This window comes from Diceros bicornis, chromosome 14 (genome assembly GCF_020826845.1).
Source record: "Diceros bicornis minor isolate mBicDic1 chromosome 14, mDicBic1.mat.cur, whole genome shotgun sequence".
Lineage (NCBI taxonomy): Eukaryota > Metazoa > Chordata > Mammalia > Perissodactyla > Rhinocerotidae > Diceros > Diceros bicornis.
In genome coordinates this window covers 28363188-28380833 of record NC_080753.1, presented here as the reverse complement: position 1 = coordinate 28380833, position 17646 = coordinate 28363188, and the positions used below count along the sequence as shown (strand labels likewise).

The 17646-nt window shown below is 39.8% G+C and overlaps 1 protein-coding gene across 2 annotated transcripts in view; it reads right to left on the bottom strand.

Annotated features, from left to right (window-relative positions):
• STK38 (serine/threonine kinase 38) overlaps positions 1-16554 on the bottom strand; it is a 38946-nt gene extending 22392 nt beyond the window's left edge. The window contains exons 1-5 of one of the 2 annotated variants that reach the window (XM_058554490.1): positions 16299-16554; positions 11233-11368; positions 2857-2908; positions 1804-1926; positions 146-229 (exon numbers count right to left, since the gene is read on the bottom strand). In XM_058554490.1, coding sequence (XP_058410473.1) covers positions 146-229; positions 1804-1926; positions 2857-2908; positions 11233-11363 — 390 coding nt within the window. In that variant the 5' untranslated portion in view covers positions 11364-11368; positions 16299-16554. The remainder of the gene's footprint in view (positions 1-145; positions 230-1803; positions 1927-2856; positions 2909-11232; positions 11369-16298) is intronic. The other variant, XM_058554489.1, reaches the window with a different exon arrangement.
• Positions 16555-17646: the final 1092 nt, after the last annotated feature.

Sequence of the window (17646 nt, the reverse complement as noted above, 5' to 3'; positions counted from 1 at the left end):
GAAAAGTAGCATTATACGTATATTCACATGTGACAGAGCTAAAGAAAACTGTAGTAAGAATACACATTTCAACTAAGCAAAAAGAACAGTTTTAGGAAACAAACAATTCCTAAGCTGACTAAAGTAACTGCTACACCTGCTTTACCTGCTCTTTTTCAAGCATATCTGCTTTGCGGAGTATTTTCATTGCATACACATGCCCTGTATCTTTCTTCTGAACAAGCCGCACCTAAAAGTTATAAAAGAAATGCCAAGTCAAAAGTTCACAAGGCCCAGCTCATGTGTTCATGTGTTATAGGAATATTTAAACTGAAAAAGTATTACAATTTTAATATAAGCAATTAGCAATAACAAAGCAGAAGAAAATGCCTTTCAATATTCCAAAATGGATATATTACACACAATGAAGTCAGTGCTAGAAACATCCTCAAGTGTCTCCATATCTGAACAGCTTTGGCTCTCTAGCTGAACAAACCAATCTAATTTAAAACCCTCACTATCAAGCTTAAGGACTCATTACACCCATGGCACATGTCATCCAGTCAGCTCAGAAAACCTAAGGAAATGATTACAACAATGTTTAAAACAATAGCAAAAGTTCACACATAGGAAAAATGTGTGGAAGGAAAAAAGCCTAAAATATATATTTAGGGAAATGGGAGTTTATGTAGTTTTCCTTTCTCTTTCTTATTTTCCAATGTTTTTAGAGAGAACGATAATTTTACGATGAAAAGAAAATTAATGGTCTACACCTCCAAAGAAAAACTTCTTGGCGATTCCCTGCACATCCTCCTCCTCCTCTCCCCAGATACGTCTGTCTGCTTCTCCCGGCACCTTTCTTCATGTTTTTCCCAATTGAGTCCCACGCCCCTTCCTCACTGAACAGAAAACTCTTTTAGAGGCACTACTCTACCTTTCCCTCTCTCAAGGGGCCAACAGGGATTCTAAAGACTGAGGGATCAATTTAATATTGCACCAGTGCCTTTGAATATGTACTCACATTTCCCCTAGGTACTGGTTTTTAATAATACGTTGCTCCTTTTATAAAAAGATAAGGAAACTATTGCATCAGTAGGTCATCCACTTTGCGTTTTTTTCCATTAATGGCGATGACCTTGCATAGGCTCATTCAAACCCTCTCCAACAGGTTCCTCTTGTGACTGAGCAGGGTGCATGTGCAAGACCAGCTGGGACAGAGTTGCAAATGCTTTCAACTCTCTACCACCATCTATATAACTCATTTCTATATATTCTGTCTCCTAATGCCATCTTTTTAGAGCTGTACCAATCTGGTGGGAAGAAATAAAGGGTGGAGATACGTTGTTTGCTCATGGAGACACCGTGTGGTACTAGCAAAAGCAAGAGCTTTCAGATCAAGAAAACCTTGGCCCAACTCCTGTACCACTGCCCAATGGTTGCGTGACACTGGAACATTATATATATCCCCTCTGAGTCTTAATTTCATCATCTATAAAATGAGTTATTGTCATGATTATAGGAGAGAAGCAGTCAGTAAATAATAAATAAAAATTTCCTTCTACCTTTCAACTCTCCCTCTAGATCAATACTTAAAGACTCAACATCATCTCTGGCAAAAAACAGAAGAAGAATCAGAGATCTGGGACAGTGGAGAAGGGAAGAAAGAGAGAAGGAAGGCAGACAGAGCAGTTAAGACACGGGGCTGGCATGCTTGACCCACCCAGCCCATATTTCAGCTATATTAACAATCGTGAGCTCACGGTATGTTAGAAGCTTCCAAGTTCTGTGGTATTTTGTATTTGCTAAGTAGCTGTGGCTTTTTACCTCACCAAATGCTCCTCTGCCTATTACTTTTAAGGATTCAAAATCTTCCAATCCAAGTCTTGTTCTCTTCAAACGAAGAAACTCTGTTTCCTTCCGAGCATGTGCTGATCTCCTGAGTCGTTTCTAATGGTTAAATAAAAGCGGAGTAGTGGGAAGGGGAGAAGTTGAAACTCTGAAACTCTGCAAGAAAGTCATATTTGTGATTTGACCCATCTGGAAAGCAGGGCCACACCAGACTAAGCATCATCTTTTCACACACGGAAGCACCACAGAAGGACCATTAAGAGGTCACTTCTCTCTTCCCAGCCTTCAGACGCAATAACCAAATCCCACTGAACAGATGGGTGCCTCATCTGAGGACTCGGACTAACCTACTTCAGCAATGCACTATTCTCACTTTTCTAAGGAAGGATAAACAATCAACAACATTTTCCTTTAACTTTTTTTATATGAAATAAAAGTGTGTTTTCTAAAATTTCCCTCCAGGTTTTTTACACACTGCAGTTCATTTTATGCTCTAACTTTCTATTATCCCTACAAGTCTTAGGTATTTTTCACCATTTTCCTGGGTTCTGTGATTCATTCCTATTTTTGAAAGCATTCCACTGCCATTTAAGTTCCTTGCACAGTTTGTTAACGATAGTTCTCCTACCACATCAGTGGGCATTGGGGGAAAGGGCTGATTTGAGAAATATTTTACTTTGATGATTTCAGAAATCTGCCCCACTTCTATGGAGCCTTTTCAGATAATTCTGTAAGTATACTATATTTTGCTTTTTTAAATTTTAATTTGATTTCATCTCTTCCTTTTCTGGAATTCTAAATCTAATTAATTTATTATAACTATGCCTATGAAAGTCTTCCTCTCCCGGGTACTTAATAATTAACTTTTCCCTCTGCACGAATACCTAAATCCAGAAGTGCACCAGCCCTCATAAGTTCCTCTGTCACTGAGCCAAAACCCTTCCTCTGTGCACCAAGGCTAACAACTTGCTGGACAAGATGTGATCTGCCATGCTGGGCTTCAAGGAAAAATTTTCCAATATTAATTACCTCTTCATCTTTTAAGCCTTCTTCTTCCATGACTTTTTCTAACTTCTTTTGTCTAAAAATAAATAAATAAAGATGTGAAATAACATTTGAATAATAACTTTCTGAAAAGTCCATACAAACATAATTATTTTTTTAAATAATAAAAAGAAGTAAATCTCAAAATGCCTCATTAAAACAACAAATTACAGTTACCAAGACGAGTGAAAAGATTCCCACCCTTTGTTAGTTCTACATTTTGAAAAAGATTGTATAAGATGTTAATGTAACAGAGAATCTTATTTCGAAATGAAAAGTTCTCTCTCTTTTGTTTTTTTTTGGTAGTATTTCCTCCTTAACAAACCACAAAACAGCTGGTGTTTGATAACCTCTTATATCAGGGTGTTTCTCTCCTTCTCCGAGACCTACTTCCTTTATTTTCACATCTTCCTCCTCCTCCCTGCCATAAGCAAAGAGTAATAAACAACAAAGGTAAACGCAGAATTTGGAGATTCAAGGGGAGAAAATGATCGAAAAGGTGACTAGCACTGCTATTAAGACTCCAAATCCTTGGAGTACTGAACTTTAGAAACTGCATCCAAGAATACTTTTGATCTACAGTCTCACGCTGATTTGATAAAACTAAAAGAAACAAGCAAAACTTCCTTACAACCAATTCCACACAATCTTTATCTATTCAGTATAATAAATGAAAGCACATGGGCTAGACTCTCTTCTGTATCACTTATCAGCATTCCAGATAACAGGCAATGTGAGCAGCGCAGAGAATAATAAAAGTACGGGGCCCATGAAGCATCGGCATGTAGTCCAGGGCAGCTGAGGCACACAGCACTTCAAACGCCACACTAAGAAGGCTGGCTCCTAGTCTGCAGAGGCTAACAGGCTTGCGCGCAACAGAGTGGTGCGAGGAGGTTTCTATTTTGGAATGGCAGCCAGCAGGAAGGAGCTGATGGACTGGCAGGGAAAGCAACTGACAGGGACTGAGGCAAATTCAAAGCAATCATAATGATTCAGATGTGCGGTAAAGATCTGGAACTGGGGCTGGAAACCTAGAATGAAGTGAACAGAGCTACTGCAAAGATGACCAACTGGTAGCAGGCGTCAGGGGAAAAGTCTCGGACTTTCTGGTGTGATAGGATAACGATGCCACTAACCAAGACAGGAAACACAGAGAGAGAAGCATGGGAAGATAATGGGTTTTAATTTGGTCAACGAATATTTATTGCAATAAAAGCATTTAGTTACAGTGAATATACTGTTAGAAATCAATATTACAAATCCACAGGATCAGACAATAAATAAAGAATTTGTGTCTAAACTCTCAGGAAGTGAAAGATCTACTCTGACCCTGATGGAAAGAAGAAAGCATCTACATGGCTCCCAGTCTGCCCACTCTTCTTCTCCTAGTTCCCAGAATATGTTGGGATATGCACACATATTGGGTGCACAATGTATTGGAGGGAGAAGGCTGTATTGTTGGTAGTTTCAGGAGTGTAAATTGATTCCATTTCAGTGGTTAAATAGTTGAAGTAGGGAAGAGTAAGAAGAATCAAAGCATAACAGCACGGCAAAAACTATAAAAACTCAACTATGATCGGCTCTTTTTGTGTCTCGAGTATCAAACACCATCATACCTTCTGACTATATACATATATATATATTTTTTTTTTTGAGGAAGATCAGCCCTGAGCTAACACCTGTTGCCAATCCTCCTCTTTTCTGCTGAGGACAATTGGCCCTGGGCTAACATCCGTGCCCATCTTCCTCCACTTTATACTGGGACGCTGCCATAGCATGGCTTTGACAAGCAATGCATAGGTCCACGCCCAGGGTTCCAAATCTGCAAACCCCTGGCTGCCAAAGCGGAGCATGTGAACTTAACTGCTACACCACAGGGCCGGCCCATGTATATATTTTTTTTTTGAATAACCACACCAGACTGGGGTAGAAGTCCAATATGCTTTTATACTGTGTGTCACAGAGACAGCTCCTTCTGACTATATTTTAAATCAAAATTCAAACTGAGAAGTTTTCCACAGCTTTATCACAAGTGTAATTAAACTGGTTTCAGTGGAATACCTGCCTGAGAGTAAAGTTACCAGTATCAACTCCTTAAACACACTCAGATTCTTCCGTTAAAGAAAGCATCCAGAAAAAGCCTATCATGCAGAATTACCCACGGTAATGATTTATTGGAACCGAGTCAACAAAAACCTTGAAGATGGGGCTCGCCCAGCGGTGTAGTGGTTAAGTTCACGCACTCCACTTCGGTGGCCCAGGGTTCGCAAGTTTGAATTACGGGCGCGGACCAACACACCGCGCGTCAAGCTATGCTGTGGTGGCGTCCCACATACAAAATAGAGGAAGATGGGCACAGATGTTAGCTCAGAGCCAATCTTCCTCAGCAAAAAAGAGGAAGACTGGCAACAGATGTGTTAGCTCAGGGCCAATCTTCCTCACCTAAAAAAAAAAAACAAAACCGTGAAGACACCAAAAACGGCAAGCACCGCCGAAAATGAGTCTTCCAAGTGACATCCTCTGTGAGATGATACCAAGGAACTACTGTTAACGTTGTTAGATTCATGGTGGCATTGTGGTTATACAAGAAAATGGCCATATTTTTGGAGATGCATACTGAAGTACATAGGATTAAAATGACAGTTTGAAATTTGCTTTAAAACACAATAGCAAGAAAATATAAAATGGTATGAAAAAAATTTAGCAAAGTCTTGATAATTAGTGAATCTGAGGGATGAACATATGGGTGTTCACTGTATCCGTCTTTCTATCTATGTGTGTGTTTAAAAGTGCTCATAATGTAAAAGAAAAGCAGGACCCTCCACTGGCATGTCTCTGGTCACCGCACCAGGTGAGCTAACACTCCAGCCTTTGGTGAAGCCCCTCTTCCACTCAACTCCAATGTTCCAGACCAGAACCCTGGGAGAGGGACAGGCCACGTTCACACTTAGAGGCCATACCCAACCTAGCCCAGCAAAGCCTTCTAGGAGCTCCATTTCTTGGCGTGTAAGCCCACGTCCCATATGAGATGGTAAGTTCTTCTGAAGGCAGGAACCACATCTGAATCCTACTTCTCCACTAAGAATAGTGCTTTGTACACAGCAACTTTTTAAAATGTATGTTGCTAAATTTTTTTTAAAAAAGGTGAGAATGGGACCAGCCTGGTGGCATAGTGGTTAAGTTCTCTCATTCCACTTCGGCAGCCCGGGGGTCGCCAGTTCGGATCCTGGGCGCAGACCTACTTACCACTCATCAAGCCATGCTGAGGCAGCATCCCACAAAGAACCAAAAGGACCTATAACTAGGATATACAACTATGTATTGGGGCTTTGGGGAGAAAAAAGAAAAAGAGGAAGATTGGCAACAGATGCTAGCTCAGGGCCAATCTTCCTCAAAAAAAATAAATAATATAAAAAAGGTGAGAATGGGTAACAATGTGCAGACACATTCATGACTACTACTTGTAATTAATCCCCTTTTCTAAGCCTAATTTAGGCTCGCCTCCCAGCACAGCTTGATTCAGATGTAGCAGGGATGGGAGGAAAGGGCTATTCCACTCTACAAGAGAGCTGAGGAGACAATATTTCTAATTTCCCTTGATGAGACATTTAAAACCAGGAAAAACAGGATAGCAATAAACAGTGGTTGTTATCTCCATGATCAAAATTGAGAAAATTCTCAAGAAATATCCTAAAAATGAATGTTACACAGAATTTTTTTAAAATCTCAACAAATTACTTTGGTTTCACTGTTATCTAGTGAGTGAATACCATCAGAAGGTCCAGACTTACCCATCCCTGGGGCATAAATAAAACTGACACTTGCTCACTAATAATAATCACACATTGCAATTCCTTATCAGATTAGACTAAATGCAGACACAGTTAGGAAAATGTGGTAAGAATATCCAAGAGGAGGAGCACAACATGCTGGTTCTCAGAAGGTAAAATGTAGGAAAGTTCTTATTTGATTTGGGAACAGAGGAGCAGGAGAAGCATATCATTATTACCCATTAAATTAGGTTTTTGTGGCTTTAATTAATCCACCAAAATAGTATTCATGAAGAACACAAACAACACAGACTATTTTGTAAGAGGAAGTGCCAGTTTCCTGAGTTTTGATTTCAGACTGCTATAAATTATCCAAAACATTAATTTTTTGAGAATAACTAGGCAATTATCAACACCTACTGGGTACCTAGATCACACAGGAGAGAGAATAGAAGAATTTCTGTTCCTAGAGAAGCTTACCAAAGAGGCCACCAACAAAGGCAAAACACAGATTAAATAAAGAAGATGAACTTGCACTATCAAATGCAGTCGGTTTATAATCTACCAGTAGCATTAACAGGAGACCATCAAACAGGCATTCTGCAACAACATGTGATGCGCACTAGACTCAGGGGGGTTAATTGTTTTTAAACGAATCTGTAGAACTTGCTGTAGTGTTTCTGTGAGACTGCCCAATTTTCTCATATTCTACTTTTATACGAGAAACAATTCCAAAATGATTTTCATTCTTTCTTCTACCTCTAGGCTTTGGTCTCATCTCCCCCTGCAGAAACAAAGTCCTTTGTTTCAAATATAACCTAGTGCTCTTCTATAAATGGAACAGTGCAAAAGTTGCATGTAAGTGGGAGACGTACTAGAGATTTAAAAGGCATTCAGATGAGGCACATATAAAATGAAAATTTGTATTACAGCCTGATTTCAAAATTTACTAGCCCAATACTTATTATTTCAAACCACTCATCATATATTAGCCATATACTCATAATAAAATGTTTCTTGATCATCGATTGTCTCATACCATTAAAACTCTGCTTATTCATCAAGGTTCTATGACATCTCCCCCCATAACATCAAAAAGCTTGAAAATCCATTTCTGACAGTTCTAATTTTAGTTTAGTTACTAGTGCAGTAACTCCTGCCAGTCACTGTTTTTCTTTTTTAATTTTTTAATTTTCTAGGAATAATAAAACCTAACAGTCTTAACAAATTGTAACAAACCCCAAAGCAAATACCAACACATGTCCAAAAAAAGAGGGCACTAAACAAAAAAGATTAACAAGGAAATACTGATTCTGAAAAGATCCAAGTATCTACTGCTTTTTTTAAATGAAAAATAATGGTGATTTGATAACAACAAAAATTACCAAAAACTAACATTCTAACCCCTTAAAGCCTAACATTCTCTTCTTACTATCTGTCTTTTGATTAATTTGGTCTTTAAGAAAAGCAAAACCACCAAAGCTTTTGGAAAGTCTTTACATCTTAAGAATTCAAAACAAAAAACAGCACTGATTTCAACCCATTTTTGGGTGCAATCTTAAGTGTAAATCACAATGTAACATTTATTAATAATGTAAATAAAACCATACATCATCTTGTTCCTGGAGAATGTAATATATATCAATGATCATCCACCGGGCTGAGTCAGGAGGATTAAAAACCAACTGACTATTACCAAATAAACCAAGTAACTTAATCAGAACTCATAAGTATTTGCTTTATAACTACAACACCAGAAGCTCTGATTTCAAGAGAGTGGCTGCGTTTGAAAATAATTATCTCCAACAGGTTTCACATGCCTAGAGATATACTGGGCAAATTTATCTTTGGATTTCCTATGATCCTAACAAAGAGCACTGTGCAGGCACTTATCTGTTCCACTGAAGAGCAGCTAGCCACCACTAGCTATAAAATAATTTACTATTCCTCACACAGATCTGCATATTTAAGGTCAAATCATATATCCCATGTAAATTATGATTTATATCCTCATGAAGAACGTGGTTGCAAAAATCCTTACCAAAATATTAGCATATTGAATTCAGCAACTTAGAAAGAATAATACATTATGACCAAGAAGGTTTTACCCCAGGAATGTAAGGTTATTTTAACATTCAAAAATCAGTCCATGCTGTGGTTACCCGGGAAGTGGGGGTGGGGGGTGGGCACAAGGGGTGAAGGGAGTCATATATGGGGTGATGGACAAACAAAAATGTACAACCCAAAATTTCACAATGTTAGAAACCATTAAAACATCAATAAAAAAAAAAAAATCAGTCCATGTAATTCACCATATTAAATGAATAAAGGAGAAAAACAATATCATCATTTCAAAGACGCAGAAAAAGCATTTGATAAAACTCAACACCCACTCATGATAAAAACTCTCAGCCAAATAAGAACATAAGGAAACTTCCCCAACCTATAAAGGGCATCTTTGAAAAAACCTACAGCTAACATCATAACTAACAGTGAAATCGTGAGTGCTTTCTCCCTTAAATCAGGAACAAAACAAAGATGCCTAGTTCCACCACTTATATTCAACATTGTACCCGAAATCCCAGCCAATGCAATAAGGCAAGGAAAAGAAAGAAAGGGTGTATAGATTGGAAAGGAAGAAGCAAAATTCTCTATTTAAATAATGACATGACTGTTTACATAGAAAATCCTAAGGAATCTACAAAAAAGCTACTAGAATACGTAAATTAGCAAGTCGCAGGATATAAGGTCAATATACAAAATTCAGTTACATTTCTATATGCTAGCAGCAAACAACTGGGAAATGAAAAATTCTAAATACCTATTTACAATAGCATCAAAAAAACCCCAAAATATTAGGAACAGATGAACAAAAGACATGTAGGACCTCCACACTAAAAACTACAAAACACTGCTGAGAAAAATTAAAGACCACCTAACAAAATGGAGAGATATACCAGGTTCATGTATTAGAAGGTTCAATATTGTTAAGATGTCAATTCTCTGGGGCCGGCCTGGTGGCTTAGCGGTTAAGTGCGCACGCTCCGCTGCTGGCGGCCCAGGTTCGGGTCCCGGGTGCACACCGACGCACCGCTTCTCCGGCCATGCTGAGGCCGCATCCCACATACAGCAACTAGAAGGATGTGCAACTATGACATACAACTATCTACTGGGGCTTTGGGGGAAAAAAGGAGGAGGACTGGCAATAGATGTTAGCTCAGAGCCAGTCTTCCTCAGCAAAAAGAGGAGGATTAGCATGGATGTTAGCTCAGGGCTGATCTTCCTCACAAAAAAAAACAAAAAAAGATGTCACTTCTCTCCTAAACTGATCTACAGATTCAATACAATTACAATCATAATTCTATCAGGCTTTTCTATAGAAATTGACAAGCTAATTCTAAAATTTATATGGAAATGCAAAGAACGTAGAATATCCAAAGCAATCTTAAAAAAAAAGAAACAACAAAGCTGAGGATTTACACTACCTGACTTCAAACTTACCACAAAGCTACAGTAATCAAGACAGTGTGATACTGGCACAGGGACAAATAGATCAATGAAACAGAACAGAGCACCCAAACACAGATAGACACTTACATGGTATTTGATTTTTGACAAAATTGCCAAAGCAATATAAAGGGGAAAAGAAAATCTTTGCAACAAATGATGCTAAAATAACTGGACATCCATAAGAAAAAAAATAAAATCTCAACCCCCCACCTCAGGGCACACACATTTATTAATTTGAGATAGATCACAGAACTAAAGGCAAAAACTAAACCTATACAACTTCCAGAAGAAAACGTAGGAAAATATCTTTATATCTTGGGTTTCTTAGAAGTCACAGAATGCAATAACTATAAAAGAAAAAAACGCCAAATTAGATTTCATCAAAATTTAAAATTTCTGCTCATCTAAGGACACTGTTAAAAAAATGAAGAGGAAACACACAGACTGGGAAAAACTCTTTGCAAAACAAAGATAATAATAATAATATAATAATAAAATGTTGGAAAAAATATTTTAATTATGAGTTACTACATGGATAGTGTACATGAGATCAGTAACAATAGCTGCTACTACCACCATTAACTAAGTGGTTAACATAGTAATCTATGTGTGAAGCACCATGGTGGGTACTCACACACATCCTGCAAGGCAAGCAGCACTGTCCTCATTTTCCAGATGGGAAAGTTGATGCACAGAAAGACTAAGGAACTTGTTCCAGACCCATACAGCTACTAAATAGTAATAAGGCAGGATTTTAAACCCAAGTCTGACTCCATAAGGCCTGCTTTTTCCATTACATCATATTGCCTTCACAATGAACTCCAAGGATCTGGCCCAATTAATTTTTTTATACTACCATGGAATTTTGTGTTATTGACTAGTAGTAGAAATAAGTGAGTTAATAGCAAGAGCTTTGGAAATCAATGACACTGTCACTTCACTGTAATGTGATGGGCTATAACATGACTGCTGCTGCTATCCTTGTCCCCTTTCATTGATATTATGAATGTGTTTTACAATACTAGACATGAATGCCAAAACCATGAAACAATTTTCTCAAACAAATTGGTCAAATCTTTACCTCATTTCTCGTTCTTCATGTTGAGCGATGAGGTTACTATAAAAATTCTCCAGTGTCACTTTGGTCATTGTCACCCTTTCCTTTGTGTGATTACTCATGGACGAGCAAGGTGTTGAGCCTGTCATTGCCATGGCTGCTAGAAACAAAGAAAAGAAGACGTATTAGCTTTGGAGTTAGAATCCACCAATTATGCATTCTCCTACCCTATTGGTAGGAATGTAAATTGGTACAAGTTTTCTGGAGGACAAACAAGTACAGTCATGCACCACATAACGACAATTCAGTCAATGACAGACCACATAAGATGGTGGTCCCATAAGCTTAGTTCCATATAGCCTAAGTGTATAGTAGACTATATTATCTAGGTTTATTTAAGTACACTCCATGATGTTCACACAATGATGAAATCCCCTAACAACACATTTTTCAGAATGTATCCCCATCATTAAGCAACACATGACTGTAATACGTAAAAAAAAGCCAGACAAACAGAATGTTCGGTGAAAATAAGTATACATTAATGTCCTATGACCCAGAAATACCATCCATAGGTATAAGACCTAGAGAAATTGTCACACAGGCTCTTAAGTGGATAGGTACAAGGATGTGTATTACAGAGATGTTCATTATGCCATCATTTGTGTTTTGGGAAGTTGGAGGCGATTCAACAAGGAAATAAATAATTTTTATTTTATTTTATTCTATGGACACATATGAAGAAATACCATGCAGGAGTCAGAAGCAACTCTACCTGTACCTAAAAGCAACGTGAACATATCTTTAAAATATACTGTTGTATTTTTAAAAAGGAAGAGAACAAGATCACAATACCATATGCATAAATTAGGAATATATAATATACACACAGTTCAATTCTTTGCCATCTAGGAATTTACCTTGAAGAAATCAAAGACCCATAAGGATTCATACACAAGGGGGTCCAATGCAGCATTGTAATGACAAAGGAAAACTAAAAATAACTTGAATATCCAACAACAAAACTAATTAATTATGAAAAACTCCTATAATGAAATAATATGCAAACAACTAAAACATGTTCAAATGTTTAATGTCAGGGGAAATGTTTCCAATCTATGTGAAAAGACTAGGTTACAAAACAGAATGTATACCATGATCTCAATTTTATGTGTTTACAGTATGTGCACAGAATTATTAGAAAGATATATATCAAAATGTTATTAGTGGCTTAACACTAGGGAGTGAGAATACAATAAATCATTTTTTTATTCTTTTTCATGCTTTTCCACATCTTCTATATTTTCTTCTATGAGCATGTACTATTACCATCAAGGTATTAATAACTTTTAAGTTTACAGTTTCTACAGTTAAAAAAAAAAATCCATGACTCTATAATGCTCATCTAGACCGGCCCCATGGCGCAGTGGTTAAGTTCAGCACACTCTGCTTCAGTGGCCCAGGTTCGGACCCCCATTGTGGACCTACACCACTCGTCAGCCATGCTGAGGCCTCATCCCACATATAAAATAGAGGAGGACTGGCACAGATGACAGCTCAGGGCTAATCTTCCTCAAGTAAAAAGAAGAGGAAGACTGGCAACAGATGTTAGCTCAGGGCGACTCTTCCTCACAAAAAAAAAAAAAAAAGAAAATTTAATTAAATTTAAAAAATAAATAAAAGTAAAAAAATAAAATACTCATCTATAGGTATCTATGTACTCTGACACAGCTTATGGTATTTGATAAATGTTTGCTATTTGAATTTACAAGTTAAAACAAAGACCTATGACAGAAACAATATTACAAAGAAAAAACCTGAATCATAATTTTAGTGATGGAAGATACCTTAAAAACAAGGGACCCTAACCTCCCAGTTTTACATATGATAAAACCAATACCAACAAGGTTTAGATAGCTCATAGAATTTTTTTCCCCCCTAAATTTAAATCGCATTTTCCCCCAGGTATTTTTATCAACCTATACTGTCACACTTGGCCAGATTGTTCACCAACCTTGACCTGCTCCAGCATTAGCAATAATGCTCAATATTTTACCCTTATCACGCCTTCCTCCCACATGACCTGTCTTTATGTCTTTCTTTTCATCTGAATATAAAGCTGAGTAAAAATTAGAAGGGGCAAAGGGCCATTTTCAAAGATAGTGCATTTTATGAAAAGTTTTCTTAAGATTCTCTCCTTAATACTTAGCAGTTTTCTAAATTGTTTTGTAGATTAAACTAAAGCTTTTAAGGAATGTGCAAACTTATTATTAAGAAAAAAGACTTAACATTAAGCGATTTTATAAAAAGATACTCAAGGGAAAAATCACATAAAGAATAATCCCTTCAGAGCAGAGATTCAAAATCAAGGCTTTACTTCAGAGTCAAACATTTTGTTTCATGATGTGCCAAAATGATCAGTAATCACAAATTCGAGACATTGTATCCAGCTCTACATAACTATGAAATGTTATTTATTATGGGGAAGTTTCTAATACAAAGCAAACTCAAATGTTTTCAGGATATCAGTAGAAGAATTTTTTTAAAAACCTCTGTTTGGTTTATAAAGTTTGGGTGTGGTTCCTTATTTGTCAGCCTGTACCCACTCCACCCACAATGAAAACCACATGCACTCTAAGTTTGGTGAAGAAATTTTAAAACCAGATTTAAAAACAAGTCTGAAGCAAGTGAGCGCTTTGTACTCCTCCCTTGTCTGAAAATTTCTGGAGACCCTTTATATATATATATGCAGTTACATTTTAACAACTGAAATTATTTCAACACAAAAATACAACAACTAGAGAGTGTTTAAGCCTAAGACAAACAGGGCCTTCCATATAATAGGTGGTTAATAAATGTAAGTTGAGCAAGTTAATGATTTTTCAGTCGTCAACAAAGCTAAAGAACAAAACTATATTTATATTGATGGGTATATAAAAACTTGGGGGTAAAAGTTTTGACCCATTTAAGTCACTGGCATGACTTCCTAAACTTTTAAAAAGATCAACAGGAGATTAAGTGCACCCAAAGATGCTCATATAGTAGGCCAACAAATTTTCCAGCAGAATGGTTTTCAATCTTCACGTAGTTTCTAACGTAATGGCAAAGGTTGCACTGTCCTTCCCTTTAACTTTTCTTCAAAATCTCCTCCTCCTCCACTCATAAAAGGGTTAGCCTAATTCTAATAACCTTTCATCAAAAGATACAACTACTGTTGCCCTATAGCAATTTATAGGCTTACTGGGTTAACCAAGTACTTTTTTGTGTGTGTGTGAGGAAGATCAGCCCTGAGCTAACATCCATGCTAATCCTCCTCTTTTTGCTGAGGAAGACCGGCTCTGAGCTAACATCTATTGCCAATCCTCCTCCTTTTTTTCCCCCAAAGCCCCAGTAGATAGTTGTATGTCATAGTTGCACATCCCTTCTAGTTGCTGTATGTGGGACGTGGCCTCAGCATGGCTGGAGAAGCGGTGCATGGGTGCACGCCTGGGATCCGAACTGGGCCGCCAGTAGCGGAGCGCGCGCACTTAACCACTAAGCCACGGGGCTGGCCCTCAACCAAGTACTTTTAATAAAACAAGGCTTTCCCTCCTGCTTTTGCTAATTCAAGCCTTCATGCCCTGACCTACAGGCCATTGGAGGCCCTTCATCTATTTGTTTCATTCTCCAACTCTGCAGAATTAGGGAATAACAGGTAGGTGAGAAATTCTTAAAAGTTTAAAAATGTAACAAAAAGAATATGATCCTTATAAGTCGGGGTATGCACTGCAAACATAAAAGGAGATCAAATGAAAACCAGTTTTATTCAATACAGATAGTTATGCCTGGTTGACCGGATTTACAATGGTACTCTGTTATCTCCATAAACACCCCCTTCTCTCACCAAATCTTTACTTCTTTGTGACCGACAATCCAATACCTTTCATTTGGACAATGATGAATCCAATTCAACACTGGAGCTAAGACTATTCCTTAAGAGTCACATATTTAACTTTTCCTACTGAACCGTAAGCCACTGGAAAGCAAGCACCCTGTCTTAAACTTCTTTTTAATATCCTTCCCCCATCTTACACACAATGCTATGTACTTAGTAAGCACCTTATAAAAGATTTACTAGGAAAACACTCGTTTTTTATGTCCATGACTAGGAGTTAAGAACATGTATGTGTGATGGAGATAGGGCTGGGACATGGAACGGTTTTCTATACAGAGTTGGAGGACAAAGTTCCCATCCTCTAATGAGGAAGCTGATACCTAATGTCTGGAGTGGAGAGTGGAGCCTTGTTACTGTGGTGGCGGTGGTTTTATGTTTAGGGAAACCACATCTACTGCCTGGTTAATTCTAATTCAGAACCAAGGTGAGCTGAAAGCGAGAGAAAGCACAGAGTCTACTTTACTCCAACCTTCCTCTGTACATTTCAAAAGCTTCTCTTCGTGTCTTGCAGTCAATTCAAAGTGCAACTGGTAAATCTGTTCTACTAGCCGTTCTGTACACTTTCCGACACGGACTTTCCTCTAAGTCCTTACCGACTTTCCTTTCCCACTCTCTTCTTAAAAGACGAGTCCTCACCAAATTCTCCTGTGATTTTTAAGATGATCTGAAACCCCGTATCCTAAGACTAACCATGGGGAAGAGGGCAGACTCAAAAGCACCACACCTCGTTTTCGACATCTCTGCCTCACACAACAGCTCTCAGGTTCTCAGACCCCAGAAAAAAGAACAGGAGATGGAAATTGGTAGTGACCGAGATCCCGGAGGGGACCGAGCGGTGGCAGCGAGCAGACAAAGCTGACAACATGTACAGGAGAAAAGAGCCTGGCTCCCCGCCCCAGCTGCACACGAAGAAAGGGAAAGGCCAGGGTGGGGAGCCTGGGACGGGGGAAACGGGCAGAGACCCGACAAGAAGCCTCTGGAAACCGGGACGAGGGGGACTGTCAGGAGAGCAAGAGAGCGGCCGAAGGACCGAGAGGGTGGGGAAAGAGGAAAGAGGGCGCCGGCGGGAGGGTAGAGCCCCAAAAAGAGTCGGGGGAAGAGGAGATGAAGGAAAAAACCGGGGATGGACAGAAAACAGCGGCAGCAAGCCACTCACCAGAGCCCCGGGGGAGGCAGGGCTGGGGGCCGCGGACAGCCTCAGACGCCGGCCCGGCCAGCGGTCGCGAAGCGGGGACAGGCGAAGCTCCGGCGGCAGCAGTCAGTTCTCCAGAAAATGCGCGGGGACCCGTGAAGGTCTTTGAGGTAGGGGCCAAGGAGCCGTTGCGGGCAAGGACAACAGGAAGCGCCCCAACTGCCGGAAAAGACGGCAGCGCGCAGGGGCCAAGGCAGCCGAGTCCCCCGCCACGGAGAGAGGCTGGCGCGGCGGCCGGGGGCCGCGACTGCGCAAGCGTGGCTTCCCGGCGACGCGGCAGAGGTTTCAGGACTGCGCGTGCGCAGCCCCGCCCCACCACACCCCTCCCCGCCCTACCCCAACAGGAGAGGCGTCGCCGAGGGCAGAAGTGTGAGGTGTTCGGCGGGCTCCGAGTAGGGAGGGGTCAGCGGAGTTTCCCTTACGGTTTTGTTGTTGTTGTTCACTTTTTATTTCGAAATAGTTATAGATTCACAAAAAGTTGTAAAATTAGGGCCGGCCCGGTGGCGCAAGCGGTTGGGTGCGTGCGCTCCGCTGCGGCGGCCCGGGGTTCGCTGGTTCGGATCCCGGGCGCGCACCGACGCACTGCTTGGCAAGCCATGCTGTGGCGGCGTCCCATATAAAGTGGAGGAAGATGGGCACCGATGTTAGCCCAGGGCCGTCTTCCTCAGCAAAAAAAGAGGAGGATTGGCGGATGTTAGCTCAGGGCTGATCTCCTCACAAAAGAAAAAAAAAAAAAAAAGTTGTAAAATTAGCATAAAGAGGTCCCATATACCCGTCACCCACCCAGCTTCCCTCAACATCTTACATAACTATACTACATCATCAAAACCAGGAAATTGACCCCGGCACAAGACAACTAACTCATCCAATACAATTACCTGAATTACAAACCTTACTCAGGTCAACCAGTTTGGCATGCATGCATTTGTGCGTGTCGGTGCGTGCTCGCGCTCATCTGTAGTTCTATGAAATTTTATCACCTATATAGTCCTCATCGCCCACCTTCCCCTGATTTTCGACCGTCGTAGTAACAGGTCTGCAGGAGCCCTTGGCCCCACGTACTATTCCTTGAGTCAGGATTAACACGCTCTACCCTGGGATCGGGCGAGCTCTCATAGGTTTGGACGTGGGCTACCAGGAGGGGGTCCCAGTGTGCCCAGAGGAACCTGCTTTTCAAGGCTACCCAACCGCTTAGCCTGTACCACCTCTTGGGGTAAAGAGGTCCCAAGCCTTTGGACACTCACTCATTTCTTGAGAATGGAGCAGAGTGCTCTTGACCAGAAATTGTCAGGCTCCTGGAAACAAAGCTGAG